Raw genomic sequence first — 20,213 nt, forward strand, 5'->3', positions numbered from 1 at the left:
TTCTGAATGTAATGATAAAGTTACCTTTACCATGGAGATTTATATTTTCCTATGTTTTCCTGTTACTAACCTGTGCCCTTTCATTCAGCTTCAAGTAGCCCCTTTGGGGGCGCCTGTGTGGCTCAGTTAAGCATCTGACTCTTGGTTTCAGCTCAGGTCATGATCTTAGGGTCCTGGGGTCAAGCTCCTTGTCCTGCTGGCCTGGATGCTCAGCATGGAGTCTGCTTCAGACTCTCCCCGCCTCTGCCCAGGCTGCTCGCTCACTGTTTCCTGGCAGGTTTTTTCCTTCCACCACTTGAATATATCATCCAACTTCATTCTGACCTGCAAAGTTTGTGCTGGAAAATCTGCTACTGATCTTATGTGGGCTGCTTTGAGGATTCTCTCCCTTGCCTGTATCTTTTGACAATTTAATTATAATGAGACCTGGTGCAGGTCTCTTATATTTCTTCTTTTTTGGAACTCTCTGGGCTTCCTGGATCTGGATGTCTGTTTCCTTCTTCAAGTCAAGAAAGTGTTCTCACCCCTTTGTTTTTTCTCTGCTCCTCTGAAACCCCTATAATGTGACTATTCTTCGGCTTAAGAGTATCCTAGTAATAAGTCTCTTAGGCCATTTTTGGCCTCCCGGTGGATGCATTCTGCTGTCCTGTCTTCGAAGCTTCTCAAGCAGTCTGTTACCGAACCCCCTTCATGTATTTCTCAGTTCAACTGCTGTGTTCTTCCGCTTCATGATGTCTCTTGGCACTGTCTTACAGTTTCTCTTTGTTGAAGTTCTCACCTTGTGTGCACTCTTCTCCAGACCTCGACGAGCATCTTTATGACCACTGTTTTTGAACTCTTTATCAGGTAAATCACTACTCTCCATTTCACTAATGTCTTTGTTGATGTTTTATTTTGTTCTTTGACTTGGAACATAGCCCATTTCATTTTCTTTGACACTGTGTTGGTTTGTGTGCATTGGATAAAACAGCCACCTCTCCCAGTCTTGGTTAAAATTCTTGTAGGAGATGAACTTTATCTTTCAACCCTGCCCTAGTTCTTGGTCAGCTCTCACACATCTATGTTCATCCCTGCAGCCTTCTTGGTTCTTAGTGGTGCCCAGTAGTTGAGGGCATGCCAAGACCTGCCTGTATCCCAAAGGGGAGGATCTCAGCCAGCAGCTTGTAAAGTATGCAACTATATTTTCTTCAGGGAAAGACAGGGAGAGGGGAGTTTGTGTTTGTTCCCTCCTGGGTGACATCCATTTACATTTTTTTGTTGTTTGCTACCATCCCACTGAACCTGTGAACAGAAGCCCTGCTGGCCACCAGAGCGAAATGCTCAAGCTAAGTGTTTACTGGATGGCAGCCATGAAAATCAGCATCAGATAGGTGTACTTTCTCCTTTCCAAGAGATAGCACGTGACCTGGAGGGAGGCTGGAGCATGGGAAGATGGCACCCACCAGCCTCCACAGTCTCTGGAGAGTATTTCAGGTGGTCCATGTATGTATATTAAATTAGAAGCCCACACCTCAGGCTGAAGCTTTCACAAGAAACAAACAGGCCTCTTCCAAGGAAGAGTGGGTGCATTTCAGTGTGAACTCTGGAGGGTTAGCCACAGCGAGTCCTTGTGAGCCCCCTTAAGTACGGCCTCCTCATTCCCTAGAACCTTGTGGCTCTCTTGGACTCACGCCCTATTGAACTGAAATCTGGCTGTTCTGGGAGCTCACTCCTCAGGAAGAAGCTGAAAGTTGTTGAGCTCCTTCCCTGGGGGTTATGGCAGCACTGTGTGTCAGCCTCTCCTACCTGTTTCACTGTGGGGTGCTTTTCACCCTCCCCCCACCGCCCCATCTGCCTGGCAGGTGTAGGCATCACTGAGCTACTTTCCGAGGGACTTGTTCTGTATGTAGCTATAGACTTGGTGTGTCTGTGGGAGGAGGCAATTTCAGGCCTCAGTTCTCTTGCCATCTTTAACCAGAACCTCCCCGGTAAACTTAAGTGTGTGTGGATGCTTGCGTGTGTACACAGGGATGTGTTGTGCTTGCTTAGTAAAACATTCCTTCCACAAGCATGGCACTGAACATTTCTGGCAGACAGAGGCCTCAAATGCCAGGGAGAGGGAGTTGCTATGCACTACAAAACAGAATAGTTTCGGAGATCTAATGCAGGATGAAATGCCCCAAAAAGATGGACTGAAAAGGACGGTATATTCTCAGCTAAAGGAAACACCGGACACAGGGCAGGAGGGGCCCGGCCCAGGTCAGCACGACAGCACACTGTGTGTGGCTGGACACCGGCTCTGCCAAGGAGACCGAGGGACTGTGATGGCAGGGGGTACAAATCTAGGCTGAAGGGGAAGGTGGACTTCGTCTGGTTGCTGGCAGAAGCTGCAAGTGTGTTGCTCTTTTTATGAGAACAGACTGACCTTGATGGTCGTTGGGCTTGGCTAAGGAAGGGAGAGAAAGGACTGATTTTCAGGGCAGTACCTCATTTATGTGGTCCTATCAGGAGTGTATGCCTACGTCCAAACTCATGCTTCGAGAAAGTTTAAAAAAATATATTAAAAGAAGGGTGGTAAAGGACTATCTTTGTGTAGGTTGGCAAATTGGAAGACGTGCCCGAGGCTGACCGGAATTTCAGACTGGGTCACATTTTTATCCAAAAGACACTCAGGAGAGAGGCCTGGCAGTCCTGACTTAGTGTTATCAACCTCCCAGAAGCCAAGACCAGGAAAGAGCATCTGGAGAGAGGGAATGGGCTGACCAGAGAATCTTGAGGGTAACTGGGTGTAAAAATATTTAACTTCAATACAAGAGCGAGGAACACCCTACAGAGCAAGTTGCTCTGACCTCTTCTAAAATGTCAGTGTGATGAAAAATGTAGAGAGGCTGGGGAAGTGTTCTAGCTCACAGGAGACTAAAAAGAAATGATAACTAAATGCAAAATGTGACCCTTCACTGGATTCTGAATGAGAAAAAAAAAAAGAAAGCCGTAAAGAATACTACTGGCAGAATTGGGGGTATTTCAACTTAAATTATGTCTAGCAGTGTTGTATCGGTGTTAATTTCCTGAGAGCGATCATTCCTTTGTGGTTATGTAAGGCAGTATCTTTCACCTCGGAAGATACATGTTGAAGTATTTCGGGTTGAAGCATCATTATGTATGGAATGTAATCATTAAATGGGTCAGTTAAACATACAAATCAACAAACTCAAATACAGCAAATGTGGTGGACTGTCCAATTAACTCCAATTCTGCTGTAGATTGAAATTATTCTAAAGCAGCAGACAGCCAGGGAACCTTGTAACGTTTTTAAGAAAAAGTGAGTGGGATGAAGGGAAGGGGTCACCAGAGGTAAGGAATTGCTAGTAAAAATCCTGTACACGTAGCTCATGAAAGCCAAATTTGGCGAGTTTGTCTTTTCCAACAGAACTAAGCTTCATGACACTGTCCCAGTTTAAAAAAAAAAATCTATATAGCAGCACACACACGGTACGCAGAGATGTACAGTGATAAGTACCTCACGGTTTGAGGAAGCCCTCCAACTTCCGAACCTTTAAAAAGTCATTTTAAGGGGCACCTGGGTGGCTCAGTGGATTCAACCCTCTACCTTGGGCTCAGGTCATGATCCCAGGGTCCTGGGATCGAGCCCCACACCGGGCTCTCTGCTCAGCGGGGAGCCTGCTTCCTTTCCTCGCTCTCTCTAACTACTTGTGATCTCTGTCTGTAAAATAAATAAATAAAATCTTTAAAAAAAAAAGTCATTTTAAAAGAAGGCAATTCTCTCTCCACACTACGGTTCTGTAAATCCCAGCCTTATCACAGCTCAGACCTCCAGCGTACGAGGCTACATGCTGCACTTACTTAATAGCTGTGTGCGTCCTTCAAGAAGACGGTGGGCTGGGTTTTTAATTTTTCTAAAGGAAGCTGACTTTCACACTTGAAGAAAAGATCGCCTTTGGATTTACTGTTGTCTTTCAGAGAACAAATGCAGCCAATCCCTTTGCGACTAGTCAGTTAGCCAAACTCACCCAAATAGAACGCTTCTCTCCCTGTTTTCTGTCCTGCCGTGTGCCAGGATTGGGGTGCTTTCCTGGACACACTGCTGACAGGCCTACGTCGTTACCACTTCTGAGCACCCAGGGTCCGGAATCTCACTTGTGAAAATAAGCAATGCGGTTTCACACGCTTTGCTCCCTTCAAAGGTACAAAAACTCTGTTGTTTTTTGGAGTTTACAGACTCTGAAGAGGCATACGAATTTTTTCCTATGCCAAAGTCTCATTTTCAGTCCCAGCGGTCCAGTGGTTCTAGTCAGATCTCACAGTGGGGAGAGAAGCTGACGCGAACACTGTCCTCAAGCACTGAGCTTGATAAAGCCAGGAACACCGCTTCACACACATTCTGCTCCTTCACAAAACAGCTGAAAGCTGGCTTTCCTGCAAGGTTTGACTTCTCCAGAGGAACGCCTGATTCTGCCCACTGCCTGAGGTTCTTGAAGTTCACCCTTCAGCCCCTCACCCGCCTTCCTCAGTATCTTTCTCCATTCCTCAGAACCTCACTACCATCTGACAAGCCCGACCAGCGTGGTCTCGTCAAACCCACACAAGGCCTCCTCTCACTGGTCTCCAGGTACAGTCTTCAGCAGCTCCCCAGGAGGCTAGGTCTTAGAGTAGGCGCTGCTTGAAAGTATTTGATCACATCCAACCTTGAATTTTTCCTGACCACGGTCCCCTGATTCTTCCTTGTGGTCCTGCACTTTACCTCTCCATGCACTACTCTCATGGAGCACCTTAAGTACAAGATGAATGTCAACACACCATGATACCAGAGCGTTGAGGATGAGGAACCAAGGAGACACAGGTCTCTCCCTTTCTGTAAGGAAAGATCAAGAGGGTCCGGTATAACCAGTTTAGGATCCAGGGAAAAGTAAACGTAAAAGATGAGCCTTAGGACAGGATGAAGTGGGCGTTCGGGTGGCTCAGTTGGTTAAGCGTCCGACTCCTGGTTTCGGCTCAGGTCATGATCTCCTGGGTTGTGGGATCAAGCTCCACACTCAATGGGGAGTCTCTCTCTGCCCCTCCCCCCACATGTCTTTGGGGCTCCTGGGTGGCTCAGTGGGTTAAAACCTCTGCTTTTGGCTCGGGTCATAGTCCCAGGATTGTGGGATCGAGCCCCGTATCGGGCTCTCTGCCTACTTGTGATCTCTAATAAATAAATAAAATCTTTTTAAAAATAAAATAAGTCTTTAAAAAAAAGGGAGGAGGAAAAATGAGGGGGAGAGACCAAGTATTTGTGGCCTTCACAAAACCCCCCAGTGTCTAAGTCTAGCATGGTGGGAAGAGCCAGTAAGGAGATGGCTGGTGACGTTCTATCATCATTTATGCCTCATGCACTCCAGCTTTTCGAGAACCTGGTCCTAGGCAGAGAATATTGTGGAAGAATAACACTAGACCATTTCCTCACAAACTCATCTTTCACTGAAGTCCTTATTGTGACTTAGTAATCTTCCAAATGTCTCTTCACTGTCCTCATGCCTCACTCGTTTTCAACATTACATGGTCTTTCGCTTCACTGAAAAGACAAATTCTCCAACGTCCCTTCTCTGGGCTGAAGAACGCATTCTCAGAAGTGGCTAATGCATTGCCATGATCCAACAGGTGGTCACTTCTTTTCATCCCCGTTGAGTTCTTTTCTGCATTTGACCTGTTGCCCGCATCTGCGTTCTACCTGTTCTCCCCTCCTTTGCTACCCCATCATGCAAAGAGAGGTCTTCAAGACACTGGATCCAAGCACCTTTGTTCTGCGTTTCTCCTCTCATACCCTTCAGCTACCACTGGTGCGGGAGCACACGGTCACCTCCCCCAGCCTGCCCTTTCACACCAGTTATAGACCTGCACTTTTGTTTCCTTCCGCACACAACTTAGACCTGCCAGTTTCTCAAACATAGTATGTACCCAGTCAAAAGGATCACGATCTTCTTCCAAACCCGTCATTTCCAGGCAGGCCCGTAGCCCTGGATACTATGTTTGCAAATAGTAGTCTCCCAGTCGTCTCCTCCCATTCATTCCTGACCTCTAGCAAGTCGACACTCTGAACTCCCAGAACTTGGCCTTTGTGTGTGCCTTTTACAGGTGGAAAGATGGGTTACTTTGGGCCAGAAACGGCAGCTAGGACTCCTCCTTGAAGATGTGACCTATGAGATTTTCAGTCAGAGTTGGTTCCCCAATTCTGACCAAAATGAGTCCGACACCTTTGCTCAACATTCCTGTCATTGTAATGTGACTCCAGCCTTCCTCAGTGGCATTACCCTTCTTCTGTGCCATTACTTCCCTCCCTCCGCCCTGGCCCTTCTGTTTGGAGCCGATTGTTCTACTGACATGGACTGTTGGCTCTTTCCTGCCCTTGGCCCAAGGTGTTCATCTCTACATCTTTCAAAGAATGCTGGGTTCCTATTTCATCCTTCAAAACTGTTCACAAACATCCATTCATCCTAAAGCCTTTTCTGTTCTCCAAAATGCATGAAATCTGACTACTACACTGCCTTGTTGTGAGCAACTGAATGGCCGGCCCTTTGAGGGGGCTTGGACTATGTGACTCATCTTTGGACCCCAAAGACACGTATGACAGTAGCTCGCAAGAGAGCTGAGATTAGGTGATTTAGCCGATGATGTGAACCTCTGAGCAAACAGTTCGCCACTTCCAGACCTTAAGATAAAACCAAATCCAAGAGTAGCTAAGAGATCGCTTACCCATGGATTCTGAAGTCTGACTGCCGACCACCCGGAGCAGCATAGGCTGGCTGCTGTCTGACCTCTGAAGAGAGGTAGAAGGAGAAGACACCGTGGTACCATTCACCTTGGCCTCTGCCTGGGGCTAAGGTATCCAAAAGAAAACAGGATTAGTTTTCAGGATAAACACTCAAGTAACTGTACAAATTTAAAAGAATTTGTCCTAGGACTCAGAAATTAGAACCATTTCTATAGAAACCTCCCAAATTTTGCTGTTGATATGCTCCGTGGGTACTGTCTTTGTACCTAAACTATGCCCCCTTACACATTGACAAGGAAATTGTAGCTACCCTGGATTGAGATATAAAATCATTGGACCAAGTAACTGAATGATTTAGAAGGTCACGTGAGAATGGCAGAACCATGTGAGACCACAACAGGGCAGGACAGAATTCATACTTTTGTTAAGTATGAAGTAACAGGATGGAGAGGACGTATCTCCAACTTGAGCATTCGCAGAAAGTCAGGACCTCGGGCAGGTAGGGCCTACTATAATGCACTTTTGCTAGGTTTTCGCTCTAGGCCGAACACGTTATGTTTTAGGAAGTAGAAAAAAAAAATCGAAGGGTCTACCAGGAAATAAGACCAACTTTTCACTTGTAGGAAACCAAGGGAAACCTAGCAGTATTTTTTTCCCAAGCTGAAGTTTAAGTGGCTCAAGAAAAAAATTTGTAGGGAACAATCTTGAACCAATATAAAAAGATGCACTAGCTTTCCCTCCTCTTCTTACATCCCTGGAGAGCCAGCACTCTGCTCAGCACATCCTAAAGTCCTCAACAAACCGCTCCTTGTTGCCATTCACCAAGGGACTCTGAGAGTTCTAGGCTTTAGTTCTATGTACGAGAGGAGAAAGGCATCTTGGTCAATATCCCAGCTTAGAGAGAGATGTGGGCCTCACTTGCTCCAGCAGCTGCCTGAGCCTGTGTAACTGTGACTCCAGCTGTTTGTTGTGATCCTCCAGGATTTGCATCCTGGCTTCCAGGCGGCCTTTGTGTTGACGCAGGAGCTTGGCCTCAGCAATGAGCTCAGCATCCCGGGGACTTTGGGGAGAAGTGGGCATCATTTCAGGAGGAGACGGCAGTGGGGATAGGCCTTTGTGTTCATGCTGCTGCTTGAGACGATCATATTCTGCTTGCAGATTCCTGTTGGCATCACAGAAAGTGGAAAAGAAAGAAAAAAAAGACCCAGAAAGTTGAAAATCATCATCTGATTTCATTAAAAAAAAAAAAAATGGCAGAGCGATACATCTGACCACCACCACCACACACAACAGCAAGCAAAGAGAGGTACTTAATGAATGGTTTTTATGAGGACAATCTTCGCAATGCTTAAGAAATGAAAAGAAAATTGGAAGAGTCTGCCTGGTGTGCGAGGGGAGATGCTTTCCAACCTCTTAGCTTACGAGAGCCACGTTCAGATGAGCAAGCCGCAGTGGGTTCAGTCATTTTACAACCATTTCCTACAATGTCACGTGATTACAAATCTTTATACTTCTGTCAACATGGGTTTGCTTAAAAAAAAAAAAAAATCACACATTCGCAACAGCAACGTGGAACAGCCCAGTAGCGTAACCGTGAACCCACCACACTGTTGTAATAAACTGAACATTCTTGAAGAAATAAAGCTGCAGCTTTCCTGTGTACTTTCCTCAATACCCCAGCAGTCCCTCCTCCCCATTACCCCCTGAGGAGATAATGTCACCCTGAATCCAACGTCTAACATTACCTTGAACGTACGCACCAAGATTAGGTAGAACTTAGTCAAGATATTTGGCTGTCGGTCTTCCCGACAAAGTGGCCATTTCCTGTGACTAAACCCGTTGTTCGGCATGTTCTTAAACCTTAAGAACATTATGTTTGAGAAGATACATACCGTTCTAAGAGTTGCTTTTTTGCATTCAACACCGTTTTGGAGATTCATCCCGGCTGATATATAATAGTTCCTAATTGTAATTGCTTTAAGGTATGATTCTGCTGCTTGACTAGGTTAATAACATTCTCGAGTCAGTGGATATTTAAGCTGCCACCCATCACTATTACACACAGATACAATTAACTTCCTTCTGTTTAAGCCATTCTTTACAGAACATAGCTGGATGTAGAGTTGCTGGGGTTCGAGCAATCTCTGTGTTCACGGCATCGTGTAGTACACAAACTGTGACTTTCACTGTATTCCTTCAGGTTTTCTGCTTTTTATGTTATAAGAAAATCTTCCTTACACCTCCATTTTAAAGTTTAATTCCCCCAGAATCTTTTGTGCCTGGTATAAAGATACAATCTAATTTTACACTCCATCCCATAGATACGTTACGATGCTAGCCTCCTTGACTGTAAAGTCCATCTCTGCAATCCATCAAGCATCCATAAGTACACCAGCGTGCTTCGAGCTCTCTGATGGGTTTATTTTTATGTGCCCATGCAGATCGCTCACTACAACTGGAAATAAATTGGTGTCTGGGAGGCCCTCCTACTCTGTCCTGCCTTAAACGTGCCTTGGCTCTTCTTGTTGAAATTTGGGGCTAGAGTTACAGTGGGGGTATATATGTTCAACAGGGAAGAAATGACTTCACGTTATGGAGTCTTCACATCCAAGAATGTGCTGAGCCTTGGAACTCCAATCTTATTCTACATCCATTAATAATGTTCTGTAATTCACTGGGTTTTCCTCCTCTAGCTCTTCATGTTGAATGCTGATACCGTTTATGTTTTTTAATAAGGACATTTAAGGGTGCAGATTTCCTCACTGCTTTAGAATTGCTAAGACAGTATTTCCAGCGGAGGACACTTCCAGTTTCAGTAAACACCACAATAAGAGGACAGATACCCCCTGCTCACAGATGATACTTTGTCAGCTGAGAGAACTGCCTATCCCCAAATGGGGGAGGTCTGGATCTCTGAGAAAAGGCATGAGATGCAAGCAGAGTCTTCCCACTGTCTGGCTTGCAAAAGATCATCTCATGACCAGGTTTCTAGTTACAGAAATATTTTCAGATGTTCCATACTTGAAAGATCCACAGGGGTGGTACGGCTTCCAAAATGCCAGATGTCCACACAGAAGATGACATAAAATCCCCTCTATTCTTGTTTTCTTTTTAAAGCTCTATCAAGGTTTCTGGAATTGATGAAAGTCATACAGGAAATCAATACCTGATTTTTCTCATGTACAGGAATATAATCTCTGTTCTGTTTTGACTGAAATCCTATCTATCGTCCATTAATCTGCAAGGAGGGCTGTATGTACACACTTTGTCTCATGGCAAGTCGCTTTGACAAAGGAGTCATCAGACCGTTTATCGAAACAAGTTTACCCTGAGCCAGATGCTATGCATCAGTCCTCTAGGTGGGAACCAATGTAGTTGCTGAGATCACTTAAATCCAATTCCTAACTACTTATCTGACAATCATCTAAATAGTTCCGTGAACTTGAAGCAACATCCAGTGTTTACAAGGTTTCATTTGATGGGGGTTAACTTCTTACCCCCTTGCAGTTGTTCATTGGAAGAAATACACCTTCACTGAAAAGTCCCACTAACACCACCTTTCAACGGAGAATCCTAGTCAAGATTCTTCTCCCTACGAGATTGTTCATCCACAATGTTTGTTCTGAAAACACTATTTTTAGATGTGGACCACAGGACAGTACAGCAAACGATTACTGTCTTCCCACCTACTTTTCACAAAATACAGACAGGACACTACCTTTTCTGGACAGGTCTTCCTTGGTATCTTGATCCTCTGGGTCTAGTTGTCCAAACAGCTCTTTTTAGGAGTTCTTTCTAAGTGTCTTTGTTCAGAAAACACAGCTTAGTATATATAACGCATTATATGTCTGTTTATGTTTTCCAGTGAAAACCAGAAAAGGCTCATTTGAATCTGCCAGGGCTTCCCAAAGCCGGGCTATAAAGAATACCAATTGCTCTATGGAGACCCTTTCTTGCCTTCCCAGATGTTGGAAATTGCTCCAACGAGACCATTTCCTTAAACACTCATATCCCTCTTCAGTTCTGGAAGATTCTCAGCTATTGTGCCTTCAAATACTGCTTCTGTGCCATTTCTTCCCCGTTCTTCCGAAACCCCTCCTAGGACAGACTCTGGAGCCTTCTGGTAAATTCTCCATTTCTCTGCATTCTTTTTTATATTTTTTAATTCCCTTATCTTCTCTCATGCTATAGAGTCTAGAATTTGGTCTATTGACTTAAGTAATGTCAACGACCATAGTTTGCATTTCCAAAGATGTTTTTACAGATCCATTTGGTTCTTTGTTATTGTATTTTTTACATATCTGTTTACATCAGCTCTACACTGAGATAGAGAATCTGGCTCTACTGACTGAACCACCCAGGCACCCCCATTCTTTGTTATTTTAGTAACTGTGATTTCCTCATTTATTTCCTCTCCTTCCCCACTCACCTTTCTCCATGGGGTAGTTTTGTGGCTGTTCGCACCCGGGGCCTCTGGTCTGCAGCTAGATCTTACATGCTAGTTTGTGGCTCTTAGATTGAGGGGTGTGAATGGACTTACTGCTCTACTGCACCACCAGGCAGCAGGGTTCGGGTCCTGCTCTCCTCCGCAACTGCACGCCTAGCCTCCTCCCCAGGCTCTCCCCGTTAGAGCATCACGCTGCTTCCTCGGCTGCAGAGAGGCTGTCGTCCCCCCACAGTGGCCCACATTGTCCATTCTCCATTTCAAGTCCAAGTCTGTCTGGGTCTATGTCTCTCCGGACATGTTTTTTGCGGAGCCCTCATTTTAAAAGGTGGGGGCCTCAGTCCAGGCATTTAAAGAGAATTTTAATTATGAAAGTCCACTAACTTCTCCCTACATGCTGCTCACCATGCCCTGGTTTTCTTCTTTTTATTCCATACATTATCTACCACAGACATTATCTAAGATGCCTTAGAACCAGGGCTCAGGTTCTCTTAATCAGAAGCCTACCAGGCTTCTGACTGTATGGAGGCATAGTCAGTGTTCTCTCAGTATGCACGCAAACGAAATGAGTCAAACAAGTGGGGCACCTGGCTGGCTCAGCCAGCAGAGCACGCAACTCTTGATTTCGGGGTTGTGAGTTTGAGCCTCGTGTTGGGTATGGAGATGACTTGAAAAAGCCAATCTTTAAAAGAAACAAATGAGCCGAACAAGTGCCTTTCTCTTAAACCAATAGGTGACACACACAAATCTTCTATTAAGCTCAACAACAAACTTGATTTTGTGGGACTAAGTTTCCCTCCTAAAGTTCTGAGGCAGGATAGGTTGTCCTGCCGAAGGTTCAAAACTGGCCAGAAAACAAGGAAAATACCAAGTTCTTGGAGTTCATAATTCTCTTTTAAAGGTGTTTATTTGAAAGACTGATGGTGAAGTGTCGAGGTAACTTTTCCTAATAAATGTGGTCATGGTCACAGAGTTGTTTAGGGCATATGTTAGGGATTCGGAATTAAAGTTGTTCTCTTATATTGCAAAGGCATTAGCATAGATGTTTTTCAAGTGTGTCATGATTCTAGATTTTCTGGACACAGTGTTTATGGAGTAGAGATCCTTTCCATAAAAGACCAGTAGCGGGGCGCCTGGGTGGCTCAGTGGATTGAGCCGCTGCCTTCGGCTCGGGTCGTGGTCTCGGGGTCCTGGGATGGAGCCCCGCGTCGGGCTCTCTGCTCCACGGGGAGCCTGCTTCCTCCTCTCTCTCTGCCTGCCTCTCTGCCTACTTGTGATTTCTGTCTGTCAAATAAATAAATAAAATCTTTAAAAAAAAAAAAAAAAAAAAAAAAAAAAAAAAAAAAGACCAGTAGCATACCTACCCCTGTTCCAAGGTGAGTTGTTTTTTAAACCTTAACTACAAATACAGTTTACTGACTTCAACAATTGGCTGTCAATTTATACTGTTACCTATAATTTCGCTTTTCTTGTAATTATATATGTACGTATCACCCCTATTAATTCTCTAATTGTTAGAGTGTATTTATGCTGTCATTTCAATATAGTTGAATATATGTCAGCAATCAGACGACGACTCCACAGAGAATCTATTTACGTTCTTGATTATCTTATAAAGTACATTTCTCTGGTAGCCCTCTAAAGAACACTAATTCAAATTCACTGCACATGGCTTTTGTCACCACAATTTCTTCCAGCAGCCAGTCATCCTAAGAAGAACTCTCCCATTATTAATTTCTTATTCCCTACAGAGCTTTAAAAAAATCCCTCCATTCTACACTTACATAACTGTATCTGAAGAATGTTTTTGGCATCAAATGTACAAACATGGTCATCCAGACACCAATTTACCTACAGAAATTTCCTAACCACAACATTTCATCCCAAAACAGCAGAATGCACTTTTTTTTGTTCAACTGCACATGGAACATTCTCCAAGACAGATCACATGTTAGGCCATAAAACAAAGCTCAGTAAGTTTAAGACGACTGAAATTACGTCAAGCCTCTTTTCTGACCAGGAGGGTATGAACTAGAAATTAAGTGCAAGAAAAAATACTGGAAAAAGACAAACATGTGGAGAGTAAACCATGAATGGGTCAACAAAAAAATACACAGACAAATGAAAATAGGAACACAAGGGTTCAAAATATTTGGAATGCACCAAAGGAAGTTCACAGGGATACAAACCTATGTCAAGAAAAAAGCAGTCTCAAATAATCTAACCTAGGCCAACCTATACTAACCTATGACTAGAGGAACTAGAAAAGGGAAAACCAACAAAGCCTAAAGTTCACAGAAGGAAGGAAATAATAAAGATCAGAGAGGACATAAATGAAATAGAAACTGAAACTAAGAGCTGGTTCTTTGGAAGGACCGACAAAACTGATAAATCTTTAGCCAGACTTGTCAAGAGAAGAGTACTTAAATAAGAAAAGAGAGGGGGGAAATACAAAGAATTACATGCCAATAAATTGGACAACCTCGGTAAATTGCTAGAAACATAATTTCCCAAAAGTGAGTTATGAAGAAACAAAGTTTGAACACACTGTTTTGCAGTAATGAAACTGAATCAGTAATTTTAAAAACCCCCAACAAACAAAAGTCTAGGACCAGATGGCTTCACAGGTGTTTTATACCAAGCATTTAAGGAAGAGTTATTATCTATTGTACCTGAACAGTTCTCATGAAAGAAAATTACAGGCCAATGTCCCTGATGAACACAGATGAAAAAATCCTTCACAAAATATTAGACAACCAAATTCAGTAATACATTACAATGATGAATCAACATGACAGGCCACATTACGAAAATTAAGGACAGAAGCCATACAATCATTTCAATACAGGAAGCCAAAGCATTTGAGAAACTAACATCCATTCGTGATAAAAACTCTGAACAAAGTGGCTTAGAACACAGCTCAACATAATAAAGGTGATGTATGACAAACGCACAGCTAACATCATGCCCAATGTGAAAACCTTCAGAGCTTTTCCTCTAGGATGAGCGATAAGGATGTCCACTCTCACCACTTTTATTCAGCGTAGTACTGGAAGTCCTAGCCACAGCAATCTGACAAGACACAGAAGGCACCCAAACTGGTAAGGAAGAAGTTAAGATCGTCACTATTTGCAGATGACGTGATACTACACAGACTATTAGAACAGATGAGTTTAGTGAAGTTCCAGGCCCCCAAATAAGTAGAAATCTGTTGTGTTTCAGTACACTAATAATGAAGCAGCAGAAAGACAAAGTAAGAAAATAATCCCATTTTACAACTGCATCAAAAAGAATAACTAGGAATGAAATTTAAATACCTAGGAATAGCGTTTAACCAAGGAGGTGAAAGGCTTACACTCTGAAAACTCCAAGACTTTGATGAAGGACAGATGACACAAACAAATGGAAAGATATTCAGCGTTCACGGATTAGAAAAATATTATTAAAATGTCCATACTACACAAAGCAATCTACAAGATCCAGTGCACTCTCTATCAAAATACCAAAAGTATTTTTCAGAGAACTAGAACCCCTAACCCAATCTGTATGGAACCACATTAAGACCCCGGACTAGCCAAAGCAATCTTGAAAAGGAAGAACAAAGCTGGAGATATCACAATCCCAGATTCTTGGATTCTCCTGGACACTGACCTTAACATTTTTTTGGATATTGCTACGGTCTTCTCAGGGAAGGGAAACAAAAGTGAAAATAGACTACTGGAACTACATCAAAGTAAAAAGCTTCTACACAGCAAAGGAAATCAACAAAGCAAACAGACAAACTACTAAATGAAAAAAGGCATTTGCAAATGATGTATCAGATAAGGGGTTAATACACAAAATATATAAACAACTTCTACAACTCAACACCAAAAAAAAAAAAAAAACCACCCAAATAAAACAATTAAAACATGGGCAAAAAACCTGAATATATTTTTTTTTTCAAAAGAACACGTAGAGATGGCCAATGGACACATGAAAAAAAATGTTTAACATCACTCATCAGCGGGAAGATGCAAATCATAACCCCAGTGAGCTAGCACTTCACACTTATGAGAATGGCCAGTACCAGAAAACCAAGAAACAAGTGTTGGTGATGAGATGGAGAAAAAGGCAACCTGGTAGACTGTTGGTGGGAATGTAAATTGGTGTGGCCACGGTGGAAAACAGTATAGAGCTTCCTCAAAAAATTAAAGATAGCACTACCATATGACTCAGAAATTCCACTTCTAGATATTGATCTGAAGACTAACTCAAAAAGATGAATGCACTCCCATGTTCATTGTATTATTCACAATAGCTAAAACAATTTAAATGTCCATTGAAATATAAATGGAAGAAGATTAAAAAACAAATTTCTGCCATTTGTGACAACATGGATGAACCTAGAGAGTATTAGGCTAAGTGAAGAAGTCAGAGAAAGGCTAATAAGCGTATCATTTCACTTACAGATGGAAACTAAAAACCAAAAGGAACAAACAAACTTAACAGACTCATAAATACAGAGAACTGGTGGCTGCCAGAGAGGAGGAGAAACAGGGAGACCAGGTGAATTAGGTGAAGGGTAACAAGAGGTACAAATTTTTACTCATAAAGTCATGCAGATGAAAGGTACAGTATAGGGAAGGGAAATAGTGTCAATAATGGGAATGACACTCATCGTGGGGAGCAACCACATGTTGGACAGAACTGCTGAATCACTATGTTGTACACTTGAGACTAAGATAACGTTGTATGGCAATTATACCTCAAACATTGTAACTGTATGATGTTAGACAAAAAATTTAAAAAGTTTTTAAAAAAGAGCGCATGAGAAATAGAACAACATGAAAGGACTCAACCTGTCAGTTACACACATATGAAAATGAGCCAAGTGTTGGCACACGTTTTCTTTCTTTTAGAACTTCATGGATACTACTCTACGAGTATTGGTCAGCAAAAAGCCGTAACAGTCACTAAAAAGAAAAAAAAAAAAGATTTCCTAAGCATGGGCACCTGGCTGGCCTGCAACTCTTTATCTCTGGGTCTATCAGTTATACCCCATGCTAGGTATAGAGAATATATGTATGTATCTTAAAAATAAATAAATAAATAACTTTCCTTAGCAACTAATGGATCTGAGAATCAAATTGGCCTTATATTCACCTGTGTACCTGGCCCCTTCAGCAATCGTTAACTACCTACAAGCTAGTTATGGTAAAGAATGTGCCAACAGTTTTTGTGTACTTTCTGTGAACTCACAGAAGTCAAGTGTTTTCAATGTCGGTAATCTACTCTTTAAATGGAACTTTCCATACCAAGCGTAATTACATAATCATATCATGGTATTTCTGAGATAAAGAACTGATGGTCACTTGCCAGTCATCAAGGTCTTCTTACCAGTGTTAGATCCTGACCTGTATACCAAAGCATCAGCACACACAGGGTCTACTTCATCAAGTGGGAACAACTACAAAGGTCTGAATCTAGAAATATGAGGCCCGGAGAAATCTAGCTTTACCCTCATATTTTATAAAAAGGAGCTAAATCACAGCCACCACTCTGGATTGAAGCAAATTTAGTGTATCATATAGAACTATTACAGCTACTATAAATCTAGCAAATTAGCAGTTTCTAAAAAAAGGTGGGGGGAGACAAATTTTGCAAGCATGATGTATTTTAAAAACGGGAAATGGCACAGAGCTTTTTCAATTATAATACAATTATTTAAAGCTATACTGTAAAATTTTATCAAGCACCAACTCAGAAATACTCTTCAACTAGCAGAGAAAGACACGAGTGTGCCTTGGCAGGACCAGGGTTAATTAAGGAGAAGTTCACAGGGTGGCAAGTAAAAGTATGTATATCTTAGATGTGCCTTAAGCAAAACAGTAGAAAACGGCAGGAACCTCCCCCTCCCCATCCCCCGCTCTTATTTCTAATCCTTCTCTCTTAACACTGTCACCCTTTCATGTATTCAGAGCTCTTATTTCCAGCGCCTTGCCTACTGAAATTTGCTCAGCATAAAGGTCTGACAAAAGTCTATTAAACCTTACTGGGATTTTAGAATGTACCATTTCTTCCAATAATACCTGCATTTTAAACGAGATGCTAAAGCATGTAAAGAAAAATAAGACTTTTTTTGTGGGGGGAGGGGGACACCTTGCCTTTTTGGTGCCCTTTACCACACATGACTGAGGAGGAAACTGGAACATGGTTCGAGAGCCTGGTTTTGGTATCAGGAAAACCTTGAATCAAAGCAAGGCTTGTCATGGGCTGATGCTAAGCCACTGACTTAAGCACTCATTTCATCAGGAGGATTAATGAGCCAGGATAGGGTCTATATTCCACATGTGCAACTTTCCTAGAACCACGGCCAGCACATTCTAAGTGTTCATTATCATTACTTCTTTCTCTCTGCATTCTGCATTTTTCAGATTTAGAACTTAGGTGGGATAAAAGCTTCCTACCAAAAAAAAAAAAAAAAGAAAAGAAAAGAAAAAAAGAAAAAGCACTTAAATTATCTGAAATGAAAGCAGTGAAGTAACTGAGCTTGGCAGAAAATAGACACATATAGTGCTTCGTGAAAGATTCTTCAGTATTTGTCCTCTGTATATATAAATCCGCTCTAGCCCCACCGCCACCCCCCGTCATTACTGTGGGAACCCCAGGATCTGGGAATTTCTGTGTATTTTCCATAATCTGTGCTCTGTTCAACTGTGTCACAGCTGAGCACCTAGGCAAAATAAAATCACTGAGCCTTTAAGATCTAGGATGAGATTACCTTAAAACTACCAAATTATGGCCATTGATTATGGTGGTCACAAAATATTCAGACTAGGCCTACAGGGCTCAGGTATCTAGATGTACTCTATTTTGGGGATATGCCCTTGACACGTCAGTGGCGACCTTGAGTTCTAAGAGAACCTAACAATACTAAGGGGTTTTAGTTTATCTCCAATGACGGTATTTTTCACAAATTTCCTGAACAGGAACCAACACACTATTGTCTTAAATAAATATACTAATCAAAAGTTCAACAAAAGAAGTGAATTCATTAAAAAAAAAAGTCCTCATTGTAGAGCTGAAAATAAGGCAAACAAAACTCCAAACAAAACGACAACAGCTATTCTTGACCATTCAAAAAACACATTAGGACTGGAGAGGTTTTTAGAAGTGAGGAATCTAGTCCCCAGGAATGGTACCAGTGGGAGAAGTATGTTTCAATTTTCAGACAAATACAGTAAAATATCAAACTTTCATTGTCTGTGGTCAGCAAAAAGCCATAACAGTCACTCAGAGGATCATAATTTTAAGCTTTGTGTGTCCCGGCTCGAGTCCCTCATGAGTCGTTAGACTCGGCCTTAAATTCTCCCAGTAAATTCGTCTTGATGGCCTATTTTTCACTTGTTGGCACACACTGCTGTACACTTTGGCCATCTCTGATCCTCTGGCCTCCTCTGTTACAATGACAGAAATGACAGAAGCATTTCTTTAAACTAAGTCCCAGTACTTGTACACGAACGTTGAGGGAAGCACTGTCCGTAACAGGCACTCAATGCAATGACCCACGCGTCCACCGCATGCTGACTGATGAGAAAACCGTGGCCTCTCCATGTGATGGATATCATCAATAAACAAGCACAAATACACGCTACAACATATAGGCCTCTTTAGATATTATGCTACATGAAAGAAACCACTCACACAAGACCACATATCGTAGGATTCCACTCATATGTCCAGAATAGGCATATCCCCAGAAAACGGAAAATAGATCACTGGCCGTCTAAGGGCTTGAACCAGGCTGTTTCGGGAGAAATTAACAGTGACCAAAAACGGGCAAGGGCTTTCTTTTTGGGGTGGGGAAATTGTTCTAAAATGGACCATGACGATGGCTGCACAACTCTGCAAATATACTAATAACCAGTGAATTGTAGCTTAAATGGGTGAACTGTATGGTACGTGACTTATATCTCAATAAGGCTCCTACACACAATTAAGTTCTAGATTCAAAATCCTCTCTCTCCCAGCACACAGAATTATTTCCCCAATGAAGACTACTTTTCTCATGCTCTCTCCTACGGTGGAGGATTCAAGTTTAACTCATGTGTTCAAAAGAAAAGGGGTCTATGCAGGCATGCAGAATTATCTATGCAGATACTTCTCAATACTTCTAGATGATGAATTTTAGTAAGAGCCTAAAAATAGGGCGCCTGGGTGGCTCAGTGGGTTAAGCCTCTGCCTTCGGCTCAGGTCATGGTCTCAGGGTCCTGGGATCGAGTCCTGTATCGGGCTCTCTGCTCAGCCGGGAGGCTGCTTCCTCCTTTCTCTCTCTCTGCCTGTCTCTCTGCCTACTTGTGATCTCTATCTGTCAAATAAATAAATAAAATCTTTAAGAGCCTAAAAATAAGCCCAGAAAATAGATGTTTCTGTCCTAGTGGAAAATGATCAAACCACCTCAACAGGTGCAATAAGAGAGCCGGGGCAAGAACAGTAACGTAAGAAATGAGAAAAACAAGGCAGCCGCTAAAAATCAACCAAAAAAAAAGTATTTGTACACCCACCAAGACACAGATTTGAGACACCACGCTTCACCCTTCTAGAGCTCACCTGCTAAGTGTGTGGGAATAATGCCTAGTGCTACCATGGTGATGACCCTGACCCTAACATCAAAGGACTTGAAATCATGTGCTTTGCTAAAGCAAAAATACAGGTTATTTCTATCTCTGAAAGAAACCCTTTGATTCACTAGAGAATTAGAGTAAAAGGATCACAGGGACTTATTTATGACTTGTAGTTAGCTGTCAGATGGGTACCATAAGTAATCCAGGATTGGGAGATACAAAAAAAAGGGGGGGTCAACTTTACTTTTTAAGGTAGTTTAAAAAAAAAGGAAAAAGAAGGATGAGTTGAGTCACATGTGGAAGCCATCCACTTAAGTAATACAGGCCAGGAAACCATTTCTAACGGGGCATACCCAATTATAGTAACTACACCACAAGTGGGTATTTCCTCTTCATCTCTTCCATATGTATTTTC

At 42.5% G+C, this 20,213-nt stretch overlaps 1 protein-coding gene across 15 annotated transcripts in view; it reads right to left on the reverse strand.

The window, feature by feature from the left end:
* The window catches only part of DMD (dystrophin), a 2,324,635-nt gene that overhangs the window by 25,386 nt on the left and 2,279,036 nt on the right, over positions 1-20,213 (reverse strand). For all 15 annotated transcript variants that reach the window (XM_045994540.1, XM_045994546.1, XM_045994545.1 and 12 more), the window contains 2 exons: positions 7,667-7,910; positions 6,730-6,853 (listed from right to left, as the gene is read on the reverse strand). In XM_045994540.1, coding sequence (XP_045850496.1) covers positions 6,730-6,853; positions 7,667-7,910 — 368 coding nt within the window. The remainder of the gene's footprint in view (positions 1-6,729; positions 6,854-7,666; positions 7,911-20,213) is intronic.

Source organism: Meles meles, chromosome X (assembly GCF_922984935.1).
Source record: "Meles meles chromosome X, mMelMel3.1 paternal haplotype, whole genome shotgun sequence".
Classification (NCBI taxonomy): Eukaryota; Metazoa; Chordata; class Mammalia; order Carnivora; family Mustelidae; genus Meles; species Meles meles.